Source organism: Cimex lectularius, unplaced genomic scaffold (genome assembly GCF_000648675.2).
Source record: "Cimex lectularius strain Harlan isolate CLEC.00 unplaced genomic scaffold, Clec_2.1 scaffold92, whole genome shotgun sequence".
NCBI classification, from domain to species: domain Eukaryota; kingdom Metazoa; phylum Arthropoda; class Insecta; order Hemiptera; family Cimicidae; genus Cimex; species Cimex lectularius.
The window spans coordinates 1,144,807-1,165,264 of record NW_019942502.1 but is presented as its reverse complement, the minus strand read 5'-3'; the positions used below and the strand labels follow the sequence as shown (position 1 = coordinate 1,165,264).

Here is a 20,458-nt window from a genome sequence, read left to right as displayed (position 1 = left end):
TCAAAAAAAGTTATTTCAGTTATCAAGGTATCAAAGACCATTATATAATACTACTTTGTTATTTGAAATTTTTTTAAAGCACAAAAACAGAAAAACAACTGAAATCTACTGGTATTTTTTAATCACTTGTTGTTATTAGACCTTCATGAAAATATATAAATAATAAGAAAATACATAAACAAGAACAAAAAAAAAAAACTGGTTTAAAAAGTGAAAAACAAGAGAAACAGAACTTTTTCCTACCTAATTTAAAAAATAACTACTTTAAATCTAGTCCATAAATTTAATTTATTACCCAATTTAATTGTATGAATGTTTACCACTCATACACCATTTAAGCCAGACCAGGTGTATCATATGCATTAAGGAGTCAGTGTGGTGGTATAGGTGATAACACCAGTAGAGGACAATGAGCCAGTATAGAACATTCCTAGGCGATAATGAACCAATATAGGCCATTCCTAGGCAATAATGAGACAACATAGGACACTCGTAGGCGATTATGAGCATTTTTATGACTTGTAGGCAATAAAGGGACAAATGCTAGGTCAAGGGCAAAAAAAGTGTTTTATGTAATCCCACCTAATCATGAATGGAATATTCCAGAACAAATAAATTTCACATCATCAATTGCTAACAATTTTATTATGGCAATAAATCTGTTTTATTGAAATTCTAATGGACTGGAATAAGCTGGTGAAGGGCGATTGAGATGATGAAACTGATTTAGTTTTTCACTTGAAAATTTATCCAACTACTGTCAAAACAATTACTTTTTCCTAGTGTTAGATGATCTTAATTTATTGTATTTAATTTTTCTTTTAACAATTCGTATTGATTATACAATTTGGGTATGCATTTAGATAGTGATAAGTTACAGGATTGGTATTGATTTAGGTTTATGATTTTATTAATAAAGGATGGAGCAAGTTAGTATAGAAAAACTGAGTAACAGTATGTATAAAGCAACCAGTAGTCAAGTGTTTTTGAAGAAAGTAAGGAAACAATGTGGAAACCATGAAAAGGAGAATAAGTAGCAAAAGTAAAAACTTTTATTTTGTAAATGTATATTTTAAAATATTTATAAATCTCATATAAAATGGACATGACTCTAAAAGTCTATTTGATTAAGAATTCGTTCTGTCGGAATGCTCAATGTTGGAAAGAAAAGTATCGAATGTAACATCACATTTATATAAGAAAATTTCAAACGGACGATCCATTTGATAACAAGATAAGGAGATATTAAACACATCTTTTCATCTATTTATATAAATTATAAATACACTTATAGAGCCAACAATAAAATATATATCACATAGTAAATATACAAGACTATTTCTGATACAAAATCATATGCCTTTATTTCCGTATATATTATCTACAGATTTTTATAATGATAATTTTAACATTTTGAAACTAACTATACATTTCAAAGTCATGGTACTTAGTCATACCTTTAAATGACATCAAGAGAGATAAAAATATTGGCACGAGTCGTGAAAAAATCAAAATGCACAAAATGGGGACCTAACAATATTAAAAATTCATCAAGATCATAAAATCACAATAATATCGTTTAAGGAAACAAATTTGTACTCTGAACAAATTACATAATAGTATTCAATTAATTGGTCAAGCGGACCACAAAAAATAATGAATTTATATAATAGTTTTTTTTTCATATAACTATAGTGTGGAAATAGACAAAAATTAAAACTATAGATGAACAGAACTTTTAAATATTATTGCGTCAACTCATCCATCCTACCGGACGTTGAAAACAAATCTCAACTATTTCTAGAGTTGATACATCGTCTGAAAGGTTTTTGGGACGGACTACAGTTAATTTGGCCCAAAGATTTATAAAAGTAACTAATAAACATCCACCAATGAACAAAAAAAGCTCGACACTTTTAACAAGCTTAAATTCTCTGCTCATCATTTAAAATCATACCTTGTTTTTAATTTATTGATTAATAATATTACTTTTTGCTTAATTATTTAACTTATATTAATTATAATGAATATTTCATAAGAATATATAAAAATACTAAATAAATTGAGAGATAAATCTTTAAAAGGGGAGATTTTTGTAAATAACTTATATGTAACAGATATGGTGGCTCTAAGGGAAAACTTATCTTACTTTTGATAAGGGAAATAGTTAATGAACATTGAAAAGTGAGCAAATTGTACAAAAACGAGCAACAATAACGAACAATTTTCACAAAAATGTATTGTGGGAAATTTTAGGCCTACGATTCGCTACGATACTCAGCACGGACATAGAGTTGAAAAATATGTCGAATTAATTCTCAAGAACCAATGCTGGTCATTGTTAAACATTAAAAAAAAAAAAAATGTTACAGCAAAGTCCCACTTTTCTGACTATTTTTCATCTGAACTGCTGATTTTTTAACGTTCATCTTAAAATTGTTAGCCCTACCAAGCAGGGCTGAAGATGGGCCTATAGTTTAATCCTTTCTGTTTTGGTTGTCAGACATGTTTCGGGTTCTCATCATATTCAGTAGTGGGTTTGAGCTAAAATTATTATTAAAAACTGAGTTATGTGACTAATTGAGATGCATCCGTCAAGCTGTCTAATTCAACATGTTTCTTGAGGATTATTTTTCTGGAAAATATGGTTTGTGAAGTATTAATGGACAATTTTGTGGATTGCCACATTCAAAATTTTACTGCCGATATTTTGATGAAGGTTCATCTTAAAATAATCAGACCTTCGTGGTGATAGGCCTGTAGCTTGGTATTTTCCGTTTTAGTCCACCTGATGCATTTCACATTCTCGACATCTTCAGTAGTGGGTTTGAACAAAAATTATTATTACAAACTGAATTATGTGAGAAACCGAGGTGCATCTGACAGGTCAATGCCCGTCTAATCCGATCACATTTCTGATAGTGTAGAGGATTTTTCCATTGGAAAATAATTTTTGTGGTATTAAGCCCATCCAAATTTTACGGTCAATTTTTCAGTGTACATTTTATCCAAAATTGTTAGGCCTGAGAGGTGATGTGCCTGTAATGTTTCTGTTTTGACCTATCAGACACATGGCGGTTTTCTTTAGAAAATCAGACGGAACCAGCGAGAATAGGCAAACTGAAATGACAAAACTACAGGGCCCAAAGAGAAGATCTGATAGAATCATTTATAGATTGGTCTTTTCCAAATGTTTTGGTCTATTAGACTCGTTTTAGGTGTTAAAAATGGAAAATGGTGAGAAGACGCAAAGCATCCCACAAGCCAAAACAGCGAATAAGGTGATCAGAATGATCCAAAATTACTTACTACACAATCACCTTGTCCTACTTTTTCCAAAATTTCAAGTTTATTTTATCAGGTGCGTCACCACAGCTAATCTGAATTTTTCCCAATCTAGCAGGACTCTACTGAATAATAGAATGGTCTGGTAATGACAATTAAATTATTAATTGTTTTAATTCATCAGCATAATAACATTAAAAAACCAGTCTGGAATAGATGAGCATGATTTTAATCAACAATCAGTCATGTGGGCTCTTCCAACACAGAATATTTCAGCTATGAGTGAAAAAAAAATAAACGAAATTACTATATTTTTACATTATAAAATCAATTTTATTGATTGAGTATTGACTTTTATTAATTATTTATTTAATTCGTGCTCAAAGAAAAACCGATGATGCTGGTCAGTGTCATTTTAAATTGTCGATGCATGTACAATTTAAACTATTATTTTCACAGAATCGATTAATAAATAAATCCCTGTTAAAAAATTAAAAAAAGACCATGAAGTAGGAATTTTCAAGACACATCCACAACTCCAACTGATTTTTTTTTAACCCATTTCCATACGTATAAAAATTCAAGTTTATCCCTTAGATAAAATATAAACATCTCTTCTCAAGTATACAATTGTGCATTATCGAATTGAACACGTTTTCTTTTAAAAAAATCTTTACTGTATCATTGCACATTTACGATTACAACTCCCCGGTGTAAAAGAGTTTGCCGAGTCGTTAGAACTATTTACGAGATTACTTCCTTTCACTTAGATAGCACCATTAAAATTAACAATATTATTTCCAAATTCAGTGTTATTGATTAATCCCCTAGTATTTACTCATTTTGGAAATATGTCAGATTATAGATCCTCATCGCCTATCCCTTCGAACGCATCGTTTTCTACGAGCGGCTGCGGCCTTTGCTTGTTTTTCAGGTTGCTCAACTTCTCTGAAAGGCGCTTCATTGACATAGTCGGTTCCGTTCTTGAAGGAGACCTGGGAGTGCCATTCTGAACACACACACAAAAAAAAAGTTAAATCAATTGCAAAGTATTGGGTCACAAAAAAGGCCAAAAGTCCATAGCTTTTTTTTTTTTTTTTTTTTTTTTTTTAATAGAAAATTCAATGAAAATTTAAGGCATTTGTAAATTTAATAAAAAATTATGAGCCATTTCATTTCACTATATTTTGCCATTTTCCATGTAATTTTTAAAATCAACCCTCCCAGAATTTCTCAGGGGTTTTGAATGATGAATGTTTTTTGTAGTTCTAAGGCGAAGTAAAATTGCTCCCATTTAAAGTTTTACAGCCTGGAATAAAGTAAATCTGATAGAGGAATATCAGGCCACTAACCATACTCATTCACACTCTCTCTCTCACTCTTACTCCATCACCCTCTCTCCCTTTCTCTCTCTCACTCACTAACTCTTACTTTCTCTTTCTCTCTTATTCCCTCTCACTCACTCTATGGTACACACCGTGATAAATTCTTCTGAAGTCTAGATGTAACTAGAATTAATTAAGGTTTTCAGTTGAGATAAAAAAGTCAATGGCACGAGCGGGATTCGAACCCACGATCTTCGGCTTGATACGCCGCTGCTCTACCACTTGAGCTATCGTGACCTCGATCCACTTGGACATCAACTTCCATCTCAACCACACCTTTTGAATGTTTTGAATTGAAAAATGGCAAAAAGGAGGGAAAATTCAAAAGGTGTGGTTGAGATGGGAAGTTGATGTCCGAATGGATCGAGGTCACGATAGCTCAAGTGGTAGAGCAGCGGCGTATCAAGCCGAAGATCGTGGGTTCAAATCCTGCTCGTGCTATTGACTTTTTAACTGAAAACCTTAATTAATTCTAATATATTAGTTGGTCAAGCGGACCACGAAACTAGTGAATCGAATCTAGATATAACATTTATTGCTCCGATAAACATTTTCAGCTGTTAGATGGGTTGAAACACTTGCATGAAATATGTTAAGTTTCCGTGCGATGTCTCATGACTGAATTTGTTCATCGTCGATGGATTGTTAAAGGATGATCAGAGTGCTTAGTGGTTTTTCCACATGAATGAAACTACCAATTAAGAACGGCCTTCTCAGAATAAACATTGTTTCAAAATAAAGGTGATCATTCACGATCACTCCAAATGGAACCGCGCCAAGCCATACAGGTCCATTTGCAGTGCCTGAAATTTGAGGGCATTCACGACCGCTCCACAGCCAGCCGCTCCAAACTCAACCAGTGAATTACCTTCTCAAAATGGATGACGATCTCTTGTGCTACTCTTCTGTTTATTTACATATTAAAAGCAAAAAATCGAAGAGGAAATGGTGTAAGAAGTGGCTCCTGAACAGAATCCGTAATACCCACATCAATTTGATGAAAGATCTTTCTCTTGAACCCGCTGATTGGAGGAACTATTTAAGGATGGATGAAACGTCTTATTTATTCATAATATTTAGTGTTCTATTGACCAAATTACTTCTTTCAATTATTTAAACTTTTTTGTAAGGTTTTGGTTGAAATGAAAAAGCTAGTGCCATGAGCGGGATCTGAATCCATGGCCTTCGGCTAAATAGGCCGCTGCTCTACCACTTGAGCTATCATGACTTCGATCCTCTCCGACTCCAAAAAATGGCAAAAAGAGAGAAAATTCAAAAGGTTGTAGGTTGAGATGGGGAGTTGGTGCCCGAGTGGATCGAACTATCGAAGTCAGGATAGCTCAAGTGGTTAGCACAGCGGCGTATTTAGCCAAATGTCGTGGATTCGAATCCCCTCGTGACACTATTTTTTCATTTCAACCTTACCAAAAAAAGATTAATGTCTTATTCATATTTACTCCAGCTTGTTACCCCCTTGATTAGAAAACAAAAGACAGTCATGAGAGAAATCATCACTCACAGTCATGGAACATTGACAGCCACATTACGATTTCTCGCTACAGGGATGAACTACAAAGAACTTAAGTTCTCTACTACGATTTCTGATCATTGTTAGGGGTTATCAATACCGCATCTCTCATTGCATTTGTATCCTTTGTTTTGAAAACGTTGACCAACTGGTTGAGGATCGAATTTCTTTTATTTCTATCATGGTAATATAATCATTGTCCACTACTTTCCATAACATGGTAAACTTTCAATCACCTCAACAATAAAATCTCGATTGGATGTCATTACCAATAAAGAATAAACGTTTTTGACTTTTTGAGAATGTATGACGGAGATGTTTGCTCAGTGACACAAAGACGGAGACTGCGCCAAAAAAACGAGGGTTTTCCCATTCACGACTAGGTCATTGCGCCATAATCCCCACCCTCCACACCAGGTTTTCCCATTCATGAACGTGCCATGCCGTCATCGCGCCGTAGATATTTGGAGTGGCGCGATGGAGTTTGGACCGGTCGAATATTCGGCACAGCAGCGTATGCCAGTTCAGTTTTGCCATTGATGTGGTTTTGGGGACGGCGTCGCTCTCTTTGGACTGCTAGGAGTGATCGTGAATGCCACCTTAAGGGAGCAAAACTGAATAATTGATTAAACGCTACAAACTTTTTTTTTTTTTTTTTTTAACTTATACAACCCAATAATTTATTCAACCTCTGTAATATGTATAAACAAAATATTTAAAAAAAAAATACCTGAGGTGAGGTGACTGGATCTAAAGAACTGCTAATCGATTTGCTGAGGTTAGTTGGTTCGCTGCTTCCGTCTCTTTTCATATAACTGAAGCTCCCATAATGATAATCTTTTGGCTGTAGATAAATAATATATTTTACAAAAATGTATAACATTAAAAATCTTTTTTTTTTAATATATACCTGTTTGAAATTGGCACTTGATTTTTTTAATAATAGCTCATCGACAATTGACTGAAGGCAAACAGCCATAAGAATGGCCTGTTCGCTCGTTATTGTGATCCACTGCAGGTTGTCTTTTGCGATCAGGTATTCGAAGGACAAATCCAGCTGAGGATCCCTTTGCAAAACTGTTTCTTCGTCGGTTTCAATAATATCCTGGGAAAAAAAGAAAAAAAAGCGTGCATAGAGGAAAATGTAAATAAAATATTTACTACCGAGGCTTACATTGTGCGTGATTATGCGCCAACACCTCATCCTGGTCACTTTGAAAGCGCGCTCCTTTATCTCACCTCCTGCAGCCTCGATTCGCAAATTTAACTCCCTCTGGCCAGCGCTGACAATCACCTTTGAATCCGGCGTCGGATAATCGCATATGCACTCTTTAAACTGTATGTACCCGTAGTATTTCAACGTCCTCGCAAGTTCCAAGTACTGAAAATCAAAACGTACAGTAAAATTTACAGCGTTTTAAACCAAAGGTAAAATTTACCTCTCTTTTTGCCCCCCTTGATTGTAATGTGGCCAACTGTTCACTAGTCTCTTTATTACACAGAATCCATCCCCTTTTAATATCTGATACTGTTTGAACATAGAGTAAATTCAAAGCGTATTTGTCATGCATCAATTCCAAATCGTATCCTGGATCCCAATAACTAAAAAAATTAATTAAAGATTTGTTATATGTTATAATTATTTTTTTATGAGGGTTTGCAACAGCAGAGGTCATATAAACCCTCAGGGTGCCGGTGTTTTTGAAAAAAAAGCCCAATTGTATGTCGGGTTCGAATGCAAGGCCGCTGGATTCAAGCCCGGGACCTTCACCTTACAGTGATGACCGCCGTGTCAATGCCTAAACCATTGCAGCCACTGACGCCCCCATTAAAGATTTATTATTTTACATTCTACTAGTGGCCTGTTGGGGGCTATAGTTAGAATCATGGAGCTATATGATTTATGAACGTGGTAAAACAGATTACATCTAGCAAGTCGATAGCAAGCAAACTGTAAAATTATTAGTCGTTCACGACAGTTTTGTTTTCTCGTGCTGTTATGAGTCTTTGGAATCCCACCCTTCACCACATGAATAGATCGGTGGGGTACAACATGGGATACACAATAAGGAGCAAGTATAAGAGGCTCATATGCAATAACGGCCACATTAGATCATAGATGATGAGGTATTATAGGACTGTCATAGGTGATAATGAGCCATTATGTGATGCTCAAAAGGAGTCATTACAGGATGCTCATAGGCGATAAGGAGCCATTATAGGACTTTCATAGGCAATAAGGAGCCATTAAGCCAGGAACACACTTACCCAATGCTACGCCATTCGACGCTACCCGATGCTACCCGACGCCTTGCCACGTTTTGGTGGGGTGTGCACATCTATCTGACGCAAACACACGTCGCGTACAGTCCACAGCGTTTATCACAATAATCACGATCACAATCGCAATGCATCTTTTGTTCTTAATGCACTATTTTGAGCAAAACCTTGTAATAAATTGTTAGTTAAATTTTATGAGCACAACCATCTAATAAATTGTTTGTTAAACTTAATTGTTTTAAATAAAGTTACTCCTAACCATCATAATTAAACAATGTTTGTAAAAACTTATGAATTTTTTATCTCGTTTAATTTGGTTTACATTAAAATAACATGTTGTAATTAATATAACGACAAAATTACATTATGCTACCTGACATTACAAAATGGTGTAATTTTACGAGCAAAACTATGAAATAAATTGTTAATTAAATTTTATGAGCAAAATCATGTAATAAATTGTTCCAATTTTAGTATATTACGCCAATAAATTGTTAGTTAAATTCATTATATCAAAAAATCCTATTCTGGTGTTTTGATTAATTTTCTACCAAACCATTAAAATTAATTTTTTAAATAAAAACTAATTAATTTTTAATCACAGTTAATTTGGTTTATATTAAAATAAGTATGTTGTAATTAATATAACGACAATAATACATGTAGTTAGAATAAAAATATGAGTGTCCGGTTCTTTTGTCTTCAACTGTACTCGATGCGACCCGACGAAAATCTGGACAATGGGGATCGCAGAGCGTCGGGTAGGTTAGCGTGGCATAACATCGGGTAGATGTGCACGGAGGTAATGCAACCTTATGGAAAATCGGAGTTTGGATTTGCATTGGGTAGCACCGGGTGTGTTTCTGGCTTTAGGATGTCATAGGAGATAAGGAGCAAATATACGAGGCTCATATGCAGTAAGTATAGGATGCTAATAGATAATGGGTCATTATAGATAGGACTGTGATGGGCGATAATGAGCCATTATATAATGCTATGAGCCATTACAGGATTTCATAGGAGACAAAGAGCAAGTACATTATGGTTATTATAGATAGGACTGTCATGGGCGATAATGAGCAATTATACAGTGCTATGGGGAACCATTATAGGATGCTCAAATGTGATAAGGGGCCATTAAAAAACTGTCAAAGGAGATAAAGAGCAAGTAAGTACATGATCGTCATAAGGATAATAGGATAATGGTGATTAGGAGCAACTATACAATGCCCATAGGCAATAAGTGGCCAGTATAGGATGATCTTAGATGATGTGCCATTATAAGACTGTCCTAATAAGCCTGCGATAATAAGCCATTATACAACGCTCATAAGGAGCCATTATAGGACTGTCATAGACAATAAGGAGCCATTAAGATGTCATAGGAGATAAGAAGGAAATATACGAGGCTCATAAGCAATAAGGGGTCAGTATAGGGATGCTCATGGCTGATCAGGAGCCATTATAAGACTGTCACAGGAGATAATGAGCCATTACAATGGTCTGTCACGGAGCGCCCTCGTGACAAGAGGACTGAGTCCACAATCGGAGGTACGGACAGGCGTGAAGTGGGGAAAGCACGATCTGAGAGATTAGGAGTGTTGCTCTGAAACTGGAAGGAAGAAATTCTTAACTCAAATCGCGGTTAGGCGTATTGATCGTTGTTGCCGTGTTTGAATGTTATTATTTCATTTTTTCCGCTCTGGAGAGCACTAATTTAGTAAATGTTTTTTTTCCCCTTTAATAAATTTAAATCCTTTTTAAAATCAGTAAATGTAATCTTAAATGTAAAACTGTTTCCGTTTCGATCCAGATGGATACCCTCTTTGGTTTTTCTTTTCCCGAGTTTGTTCAAAATAACCAATGATTGTTTAAATAATTTCTTTTAAAATTATTTATTATTAAAATTTGTGTATTCCCAGTCTTCCTCCTCAAAGAATCCTTATCTTTCCACAATAAAAAGGACAGGCAATTAATGTGACCAAACCACCTGGTCACAGGTCATACACCATAAGGAGCCATTACAGGATTTTTAAAGAGGATAAGGAGCAATTGGTCATAAGGAGCCAGTATTGGATGCTCATAAGTGAAAAGGGGCCAGTGTAGGACTCTCATAGGCGATGAGGAGCCATTCTAGGTCTGTCACAGAAAATAACAAGCCATTATGCAATGCTCATTATAGGCCTTAAGGAGTCAGTATAGGATGCGCATAGGTGATAAGAAGCCATTATAGGATGCTCACAGACAATGAACAACCATTATAGAACTATCATAGGTAATAACGAGCTAGTACATGCGGCTCATAAGCAATACGGGGACATAGTAGGGCTGTCATAAGCAAATGTGTGCCACATGTGATGTGCTATCTTTTAAAAGTTTGAATTTTATATTTTAAGAAAGTGAATGGTGGGTTCGATTTCTACTGTCACCCCTGGCCCTTTTTTCACCCCCCCCCCAACAAAAACACGCTTTAAAATATGTATATTACATTCTTCGGTTTATGGTGTTAGTGTGTTTTAGTTATCTTATCATTTAAAAAATGCCAACATATGTGCTGGGAGTGTTTCACTCCAGCTGGTGAAATTTCCTCACTTGAATGAAGAAAAGTCTTATTTCCAGTTAAAAAAATTTAGAATTAAATTGTGTTGAGTCATACAAGGTGAATCAGTAATTTTGATTCGTCATCAACTTACATAACACATCATATTTCGGAATATATCTTACGCAACCCACAAAATGTAAATTAATGTAACTTTGTTCATGGAAAAATACATTATTGATTTAAATCAGTCATGCCAATGAAAAGCTATTTGCTAGCTAGCTTAATTATTATTAAGAAAAAGACTATAAAACCTAAGAACACATGTTGAAATTGCATTTTTTTAAATTATATACATCTAGGGTTTGTTTTAGACCCTTGGCAACATTTGAGCTGATTATGAAATTTTAGCGTAGGAAGAAACTATGAAATTAAAAGTTTGTGAAATTACAAAAAAGTTTTCACTTTTTGATGAAAAACCATTACACAACTGCCCTAACCAAGCAAATGGTATTTAGAAATATCGAATGTAGATTACCTTTTTCTAATCATAATTTTTAAATTTTCTGAAATATTTTTTTGAGTCAAATATGGCGACTCGAAGTCTTGTAGTTTCCTAATAACTGAAAAGAAAATGAAAAAACAGTTTAATTATTCACGTTTAATTTTTAATTTTCATTTCCATACTTGAGAGTTCGCCATTTTCCTCCTTTTTGATTAAAAACAATGAAAAATAATACACATAGACACTTGGTAGATTTATTTGGCTGCAGGCATTCTGAAATTCAACAAAAATTATTTAAAAAATAAATACAAACGTTTCTATTGGAATCAAACGATATTACCTCCAAGACAGAGTTTGATCTATCATTAGAATTGGCATTGACAGTTATTTTAAAACCATTCAGCAAAAATACATCTATACTAACTCCCCGAGCTCTCTCTCCTGTTGATTCCTGCTGAGCAGCGAGCAAAAATCCATTGAAAAGCTCCTTGCATGGCGTCGAATAACTCTGGCCGACTAGGGAAAAACGATAAATTAATTTTAAACAAAAACCAAGGATAAGAATTACTACTGTAAAGAAATAAGTAATCTAATTGAGGGTCGAAGAGGTACTCAATATTCCACTAGCCCTTTCACACCACATTCACGCTTATAAATACATTCACTCTCAATATACACAAAAAACAAACAGAAAAAGAGATCGTTCAATAATTTTTTTTTTATACTCCGAACGTGGGATGTAATGACTCGCTGCCGTGCTCACGTACAATTTTCAAATCGAGTACAATATAAAGGGCCCACGGTGATCAGCTGTTTTCCTAGCTTGATTACCATTCCCAGTGTCATCCCGGACTTCCATAAGGGATAAAACAGCCAAAAAATTCTAGCCCTTTATTGCATTTTTCAGATAATTATAGTCCAATTTATACGAAATGAACAAAAGAAATTTTTTCCTTGAAAAGTTGAAACTCAAAGTTTCATAACAATCTAATCGAAAGTTTAAGATTTTTTCCTGTTTTATCACTTTTCCTGCAAATGCCCTATTTTAAGATATGTTGTCTTCCTCATTAGATAAGTTGTTGACAATTTTGCCATTTTAGTCAAACGCATCGTTTTATCTATTGATTTATTTTTATTATTTTTAATACATTTAATACAATAACAAATGGATTTGTCAAGACTAAAAAAGAACACAACACTCAAAAAGTATATAAATAACATTTGACATTTAAACAATATATTTTATCGTTTTTCTCAGTAATGATCTTATCTTAAGAAATCTCAGACATCCTCATTAGATACTCTCCTAGGAATTTGATAGAGGGAATTAATTTCATGTTTGAAAATGGTTTAAAAAAACAACAAAATGTGTGATTAACAAAATAGACTAATGAGTTGTCTTATAATAAAATTCATATAAGAATTAGTTTTGACGAATGACAAAAATTTCCTTTGAGATTTGGTGAAGTGACCAACTATTTTACTATCAATCTAGTTCTTCCTTTGAATAATTTTTATCACATATTTTTTATCCTTCACAAGATTAGGGTTTTGCCAGTGACAATCGTCAAAAAGTCAGATAAAAAAGAATAAGTCAAATCAGCGGATAGACATCTGAAGGAATAACAGACCAACTAAAATTTGCTCTTTCTATACGATATTTTTATTTCGAGCAATAAAAAAAACCAAGAAAGTAGATATCAAGTCAAATAAGTTGTAGAAGTAAAAATCCAACTGAACTAGAAGCTTACTGTATTATATATAATTTTTATCATAAGGGTTTTATTTATTTATTTTTATTTTTTATTTATTTATTTATTTTTTTTTGTGGAAACCAAGATTAGGATTATTGAACTAAATTAATATTATACCATATTTAGCCAAAATATTAAAACTTATTGTAGTAAAAGACCACTCGATGAGCAGTTTTTACCTTATGTCCTTGCTGATGTAATATGAGCACATCTTTAAATTCTGAAAATAGGCAGGAAACAACTTTTTATGAAGGTTAGAAAGCCCGAACTTCAATAAATAAAATTCCAAGGTGTGCACTCACCGATGTATTTACATCAAGTTAATAAAATAAATTTTCTATTCTTAGAATACTTGAATTTCCATAGGAATATTTAATTTATTTTATAACGGAGTAAAAGCTCATAATAAATAGTTTTTACATTTTTATTATATTAGACTTTTTTTCTTATTTTGCTTAAATTTTTTATTTATTATTTAATTTCTCATTGATAAAATATAACCATTCATGGATGAAAGATCACAAAGGAAAATTCCAAGGGAAAAATTTTAAATTGAACCAAATGGTCAGTGATAAACTAGCCGCAACTCTAACCCACTTGGCCATTATAGTCCATTATTAGATTAGAGCGAATAATCAAACATTTTCATTATGATAAATTAACAAGATATCAGCCAGATGTCCTCAGTGGAAATCACATCAACAAACTCTTCTTTTAAACATCCGTGCTTATATTATTTTCTAAAGAAATTAGATATTTTTATTTTATAATAATTATCGAAGGAAATATATTTGTATACATGATGCCAGGAATACAATTGAAGAAATATTTATTTATTTGTTTATTTTAAGAGGATTTGCAACAGCAGAGGTGATATCAACCCTAGGGCGGCTGCTGGCCTTTAAAAAAAACCTATTTTAAGTATGCAAAGTTCAAATGCAGGGCCGCTGGATTTGAACCCAGGACCTTTACCTTACAGCAATGAACACCATGCCAATGCTTAAACCATTGCAGCCACCTTCACCCCTAATAAAAAATTTTAGTTTATACAAGTGAATCTTATTTAATATGTGTGGTGATTAGTGACCGTTAATCGATATTTATTTAGAAATCGTGAGATGCGCTCTGGTGGAATGTAGGTTTCAGAAAAACATTTTCTTTATCGTGCCAACGTTTCGATCTTTATTGAGATCATCTTCAGGGCCTGGGATTTACAAACATTGTTTACATATTACAATTACATTTTGGATGTGGAAAAGTGAATTTATACAATGCAAAATATATTTTATATATTCAATCGAAGATAATTATTCAGATAATTAAATCTCTACACATTCAATCAAAGTATTTCATTTAATATCCAAAGTATATACGGTTTACAACCGTCTATCAGAGCTCTTTGCAATCTGCCATCAAACAAGGATTTCCTATATATATAATTTACTATACGACTCAAAAGAAAAGCAATACATATTAATGAAAAATACCTTAGGAGAATATTATTAAATGGAAGAAGTACGATAAAAATTAATTTATTTGTTGTGTCTTAATCTGAAACCACCATACTCATCACCCATAGCAAAGGATGGAACAGCACACAGTTAAAGACTGGGAATATATATTTGATCGGGATGACACCCTGGTCGACCCTGGTATTAAGGGCTAATCTTGCTGCAGATATCTTGCTTTTGTTCCACATCACAAGTCGGGGAGTGTGTACAACATCTAAAGCAGGAACACACCATGCAACACTACATGATGCTACCGGACACAAATCCAAAGTCCAATTTTCCATAAGATTGTATTACCCCCGTGCACATCTGCCTGATGCCACACAACGCTACCTTACTCTGTCTGCACACCCTACCAAAACGAGACAAGGCATTGGGTAGAATCGGGTAGCATCGCATAGTGTTGCATCAGTTAATTGTGTTCCCAGCTTAAATATTTATATTCATTGACTAATTCCCTTGGAAGTTCCACTTGTTACAACTCTTTAATCTTTTAATAGAACTCTTCCAGAATACTAATATTTTTGATGCTAGGATTTAGAAGGATATCAGTAATACTCAACTGAGTAATGGACCAAGGAGGTATAAATTCTCATAGGAGATAACAAGCCAACATAAGAAACCCATAAAAAATAAGGAGCCAGTATAAATACGCATAGGAGATAACGAACCAACAAGAAACACATAGGTAATAAAGAGCCAGCATAGGACACTCATAGGAGATAACAAGCCAACATAAGAAACCCATAGAAAATAAGGAGCCAGTATAGATACATATGGGAGATAAAGAGCCAACAAGAAACTCATAGGAGATAACAAGCCAACATAAGAAACCCATAGAAAATAAGGAGCCAACATAAGAAACCGATGGACAATAAGGAGCCAGTATAGGAGATAATGGGCCAATATGTAACACTTAGGCAATAGTATAGGATACTCGTAGGTGATAATGTACCAGTGCAGGACCTCAAAGGAGATAAGGAGCAAGTAAATATATGATGTTCATAGGCGATGCAGTGCCACTATAAGAATTCATATGTAATAAGTAAGAGCTTGTAAGCAATAAAGAGCCATTTTAGGATGGTCATAGGCAATAAGGAGCAAGTATAGGATGCTCATAGGTGATATGATGTCAGTATAGGATGGTCATAGGCTAACAGTACTTCTATAGGAATTCATAGGTAATAAGAAGCCCATTATCAGAAAGTTATAGGAGAAAAGCATTCATTATATGTTGTTCATAGGCAATAAGGAGCAAGTATAGGATGCTCATAGGTGTATGATGCTCCTAGGCGATAGAGTGCCACTATAATAATTCATAAGTAGTAATGAGCCCATTGTCAGATTGTTACAGGAGATAAGCAGCAAGTTTAAGCAGCTTATATGATTCTCATAGGCAATAAGGAGCCAGTATAGGATGTTCATAGATGTATGATACCAGTATAGGATGATCAGAGGTGATATGATGCCAGTATAGGATAGTCATAGGCAAACAGTACTACTATAGGAATTCGTAGGTAATAAGAAGCCCATTATCAGAAAGTCATAGGAGATAAGCATTCATTATATGCTGTTCATAGGTACTGTGGCACTATAGAAATGCATATGTAATAAGCCCATTATTAGAAAGTCATTGGAGATAAGCAATCATTAAGGTTGCCATTCATGATTGCTCCCAGCAGTCCAAACGGAGCACCGTTCCAAAAATCAGGTCAAAGGCAAAACTGAACTGGCATGCCAGGCTGTGCCAAATATTCGACAAGTCCAAACTCCATCGCGCCACTCCACGGAATGTTGCGTTCGTGAATGGGAAAACCTAGCGTGAATGGTGGAATATTGGCATGGTGGCTTAGTCGTGAATGGGAAAACTTGTGGTTTTTTTGGCGCAGTCTCCGTCTTTCTGTCACTGAGCAAACATCTCCGTCGTACATTCTCAAAAAGTCAAAAACGTTTATTCTTTATTGAGATTGTATTGTTGAGGTGATTGAATTGTATAAAAGTTTACCATGTTTATGGAAAGTAGTGGACAAATAAATAATTCCTCCAATCAGCGGGAACAAGGGAAAGATCTTTCATCAAATTGATGTGGGTATTACGGCTTCTGTTCAAGAGCCACTTCTTACACCATTTCTCTCTTCGGTTTTTTGCTTTTTATATTATAAACAAACAGTTTAGCTTAAGAGATTAAGTAGAAAAAGTAATTCACTAGATGACAATCGGAGCAACTGGCTATGGAGCGGTTGAGAATGCTCCCTTAAATTTCAGGCACTCCAAATGGAATTAGACGGCTCGGCGTGGTTCCATTTGGAGTGATCGTGAATGGCCACCTTTATATGTTGCTCATAGGTAATAATGAGCCAGTATGTTCATAGGTGGTAAGGAGCCAGGATAGGACACACATAGATATGGCTCCTGTTTAGAATGCCACTGTAGGAATTCATAGATAAAAAGTAGCCCCATATCAGACTATCACAGGCGATAAGTAGCCAGTTTAGGACGTTCGTAGGCAATAAGGAGCCGGTATATAAAGTTAATAAGTTATGGGGCTATGAAGTGGTAGAAAAACTTCCTTGTTTTTTTATTAAGAAGTTGTTTGGCGCTCCCACCACACCGTTATTTTCTTTATTTGGAAATAGGCTTTAGACCTTTGTTTGTGTATACATTGAGGAGTCATATAAATTATATACAGCGGGTTTTGGGTCTGAAACAAGATCGTTTGCCCTTACCTCCTTGCACAGGAGATAATTAAAAACAACATTTTTTGTTTTAAAGAACTGGAAGTGTTGTCTTCCGGATTGAACTGTAGTTCTCGTATAAATTTTACAGATGCAAAAGATTTCAAAATTTGGGCAGTACAATTATTGCAGGCAGTAGAAACTCATCATAAAGAAGAATGTTTAAGAAAAGTGATGTTCTAGTTACCATTTAATATACAAGGAATTGTATTTCGATCTTGGAGACAACAATTACTTGTACAAGGAAGACAACTGGAATTTGATCAAGGTTGTTTTTTGCACGAGAGGTCAATTATTACATTTAAATTTTAGGCCTTGGTTGGAGAAAAGAGACCAAGCATGTCATATCTGTAAACTAAAAACAGTGGAAGATTTGTTTATTTTTTGGCAGTTTGTCCAACTTCGGAAAACGGATTAATTTGGTTCCACAGATGTCGTTTGACATTCCGTGAGTATATAGACCTTTTAAATGGGAAAGATTGGTTTAGTTTGTATGGATATATTATAGATGCACTGAATTGCAGAGATAATTTTATGTTAAGTTTATAATTTGTATGTTAATTTAAGTTTTATTTAAGTGTAAATATATAAGGGTCAACTTAAGAGCACCCCCAATGATGTCATCAAAGCTGAATGTAACTATCAGCCACTGTCACATAGAAGAAAAAACTGGCAGGACGGTTTGTGTTGCGCCAAATGGTGAAAAAAACATCTCTAGCTCAGCACATCTGTGATTTGTCCATAATGAATCTAACAAAAAAATATTGGCAAAAGAGAAAACCTCCACCGTTTACCACGAGTTTTACCTCTCTGGGAAAATATCAAGAAAAAATCGAACAAAGAGATACCCTTCCAATTTTCTCTACAGAGCTTAATTAGAAACCCCCTTATGTGCTATGTACTAAAAGACTACTCCGGACAAAATCCCGTAGCAGTTAATCAACAAGTGCTTGCTGATCTTCAGGAACTTTTCCCTAAGGACCGCTTAACTGTTTACACCGATGGATCCCTCATGTCTGGTAAGGTTGGATGCTCCTGGTTCTGCCCTAGCATCAATAAAGGGGAATCAATTCCCCTGCTGGCAGAGATATCAATTTATTCGGCGGAATATTAGCAATTAAGGCAGCGCTAACTTTTTTTACATTCAACCTTCCTACAACGAATCACATTATAATTTGCACAGACAGCCTCAGTGCAATCCAGTCTTGCAAAACACATTTACTAACATTAAGAATTATATTGTAGCTGACATAAAAAAGATAACTTTTCCACTTTTAAAAAAAAGGTCTCTTTCATGTGGATTAAAGGACATACGGGCATCTACGGCGACGAAAAAGCCGACAAACTTGCAAAAAATGCCACACAGTTACTCACCCCTAGAATCATAAGGATTCCTTATACAGACCTTTTTCAAATATTGGAAACATGAATTCAAATAGAATGGCAAACTGAATACTCTGCCTCAGATAAGGGAATGGCTTATAAAACATTATTTCCACTTGTGAAAACAATACCGTGGTTTAACAACCAGACATGGCAAAAAAAGACAACCACCATACATCGGTTAAGAACAAACCATGGCATCTGCGCAGCGTATCTTCACAAGATCGGCACAAAACAATTGTGACACATGCGGAGTAAAGGAGGACCTAATGCACATGTTTCACTACATCCAACATTCGTCAGCCAGAAATAAATTCTACCAGGATCTGGAGAAAGGAGTAAAACACCCAACTACGGAAAGTAGAGCTCTATTCAAGAATCCCAGCGTGTATAACTTGATAATAAAATTTTTAAATGATGTGTCTATGAAAATATAACGTGGAGTGTTTAAATTGTATATATTCTTTGTAACATGGCTGTATAATGTTTTGATGCCAAAATAAAAAATTTAAAAAAGGGACAACTCGCAGACGATTAGTTCATGCCATTAGAAGTATTATTTTGTAAAAAAAAATGTAATATTTTGTTATCTTTTCTAAATATACTTTTATAAATAAAAAAATGTATATATAAGTTAATAGGAGATGGGAAATATGATACTCATAGTCAGTAAGGAGCTGGTATAGGATTCGCATAGGCGATATAAAGAGCCATTATATGAAGCTCAAAGAGATAAGAAGCCACTTTGACCATGTTGAACTGGCACTGGGTCCATCTACAATCACAGATGTTGTATACTTAGTTTTATTGTACATAACTTTAAGAAATGTAGCTTGACTGGCTATGGTGATCGTGGCTGTTGGTCTGCCACCATTCCTAACCAACAGACTCGCAGACGCACTATCAACCTTCATTCTATTACCCGCAGACTCTTTTTAATATATTTTTTTCTTTGAGAGATGGTTTCATTTTGTGCTTGTGTAAAATAAAAACTTCGTAATTACCAGCTTGAATGTATTTTTCTAGCTGCGACCTCCTCTCCTCCAGTTGGTTCGGTGTAAGGGGCCAGTATTTTTTGGAAGGAAAAGGAGGAAAATTTTCATCCTCGCTGATCCGCTTGAGCTGTTCGCAGAGGTTGTAAAGTTGTTTGTACCTGACAGTGCAGTGGTACTCGCCGTTGATGTGGATGTGGAAGCCCTGAGCATAAAACAAATCAGTCATAAGGAGAAGTTGGGACGAAAACGATGCGACTTACGGTGTAAGTGCCACCTTGCCCGTTGCACTCCTCGGTCGAAGGGATGGAAAAGTGCATCTCAGGAAGGAAACGAGTTGTCAGTGGTAAATAAGAAAAAAACTCAGCCCGTCTCGAGCATAATACGCTTCCCCGGGTCGTCCTGGAAGTCGGGAGGCAATCAATCCACGGGGAGCCTCATTATTGTGACCCAGAGTCGGGGATACTTAAACCACAGCTGGATCCTGTCAGAAGCACCAATGTAACTGAAAGCCACAAAACTTCCCCATGACAATTCTCTCGACTTTAATATTTTAATATC

At 34.8% G+C, this 20,458-nt stretch overlaps 1 protein-coding gene across 1 annotated transcript; it reads right to left on the bottom strand.

Annotated features, from left to right (window-relative positions):
• Nucleotides 1–1,030: 1,030 nt before the first annotated feature.
• On the bottom strand, nucleotides 1,031–20,383 carry LOC106667175 (sorting nexin-17). The gene is made up of 10 exons (XM_014394933.2): nucleotides 20,161–20,383; nucleotides 19,910–20,102; nucleotides 11,863–12,038; nucleotides 11,705–11,795; nucleotides 11,556–11,640; nucleotides 7,638–7,800; nucleotides 7,373–7,579; nucleotides 7,109–7,303; nucleotides 6,929–7,042; nucleotides 1,031–4,294 (listed from the first exon to the last, which is right to left on the bottom strand). Exons 1-10 carry the CDS (start codon nucleotides 20,215–20,217, stop codon nucleotides 4,145–4,147), a joined length of 1,431 nt encoding a protein of 476 aa, XP_014250419.1. The 5' UTR covers nucleotides 20,218–20,383; the 3' UTR covers nucleotides 1,031–4,144.
• Nucleotides 20,384–20,458: the final 75 nt, after the last annotated feature.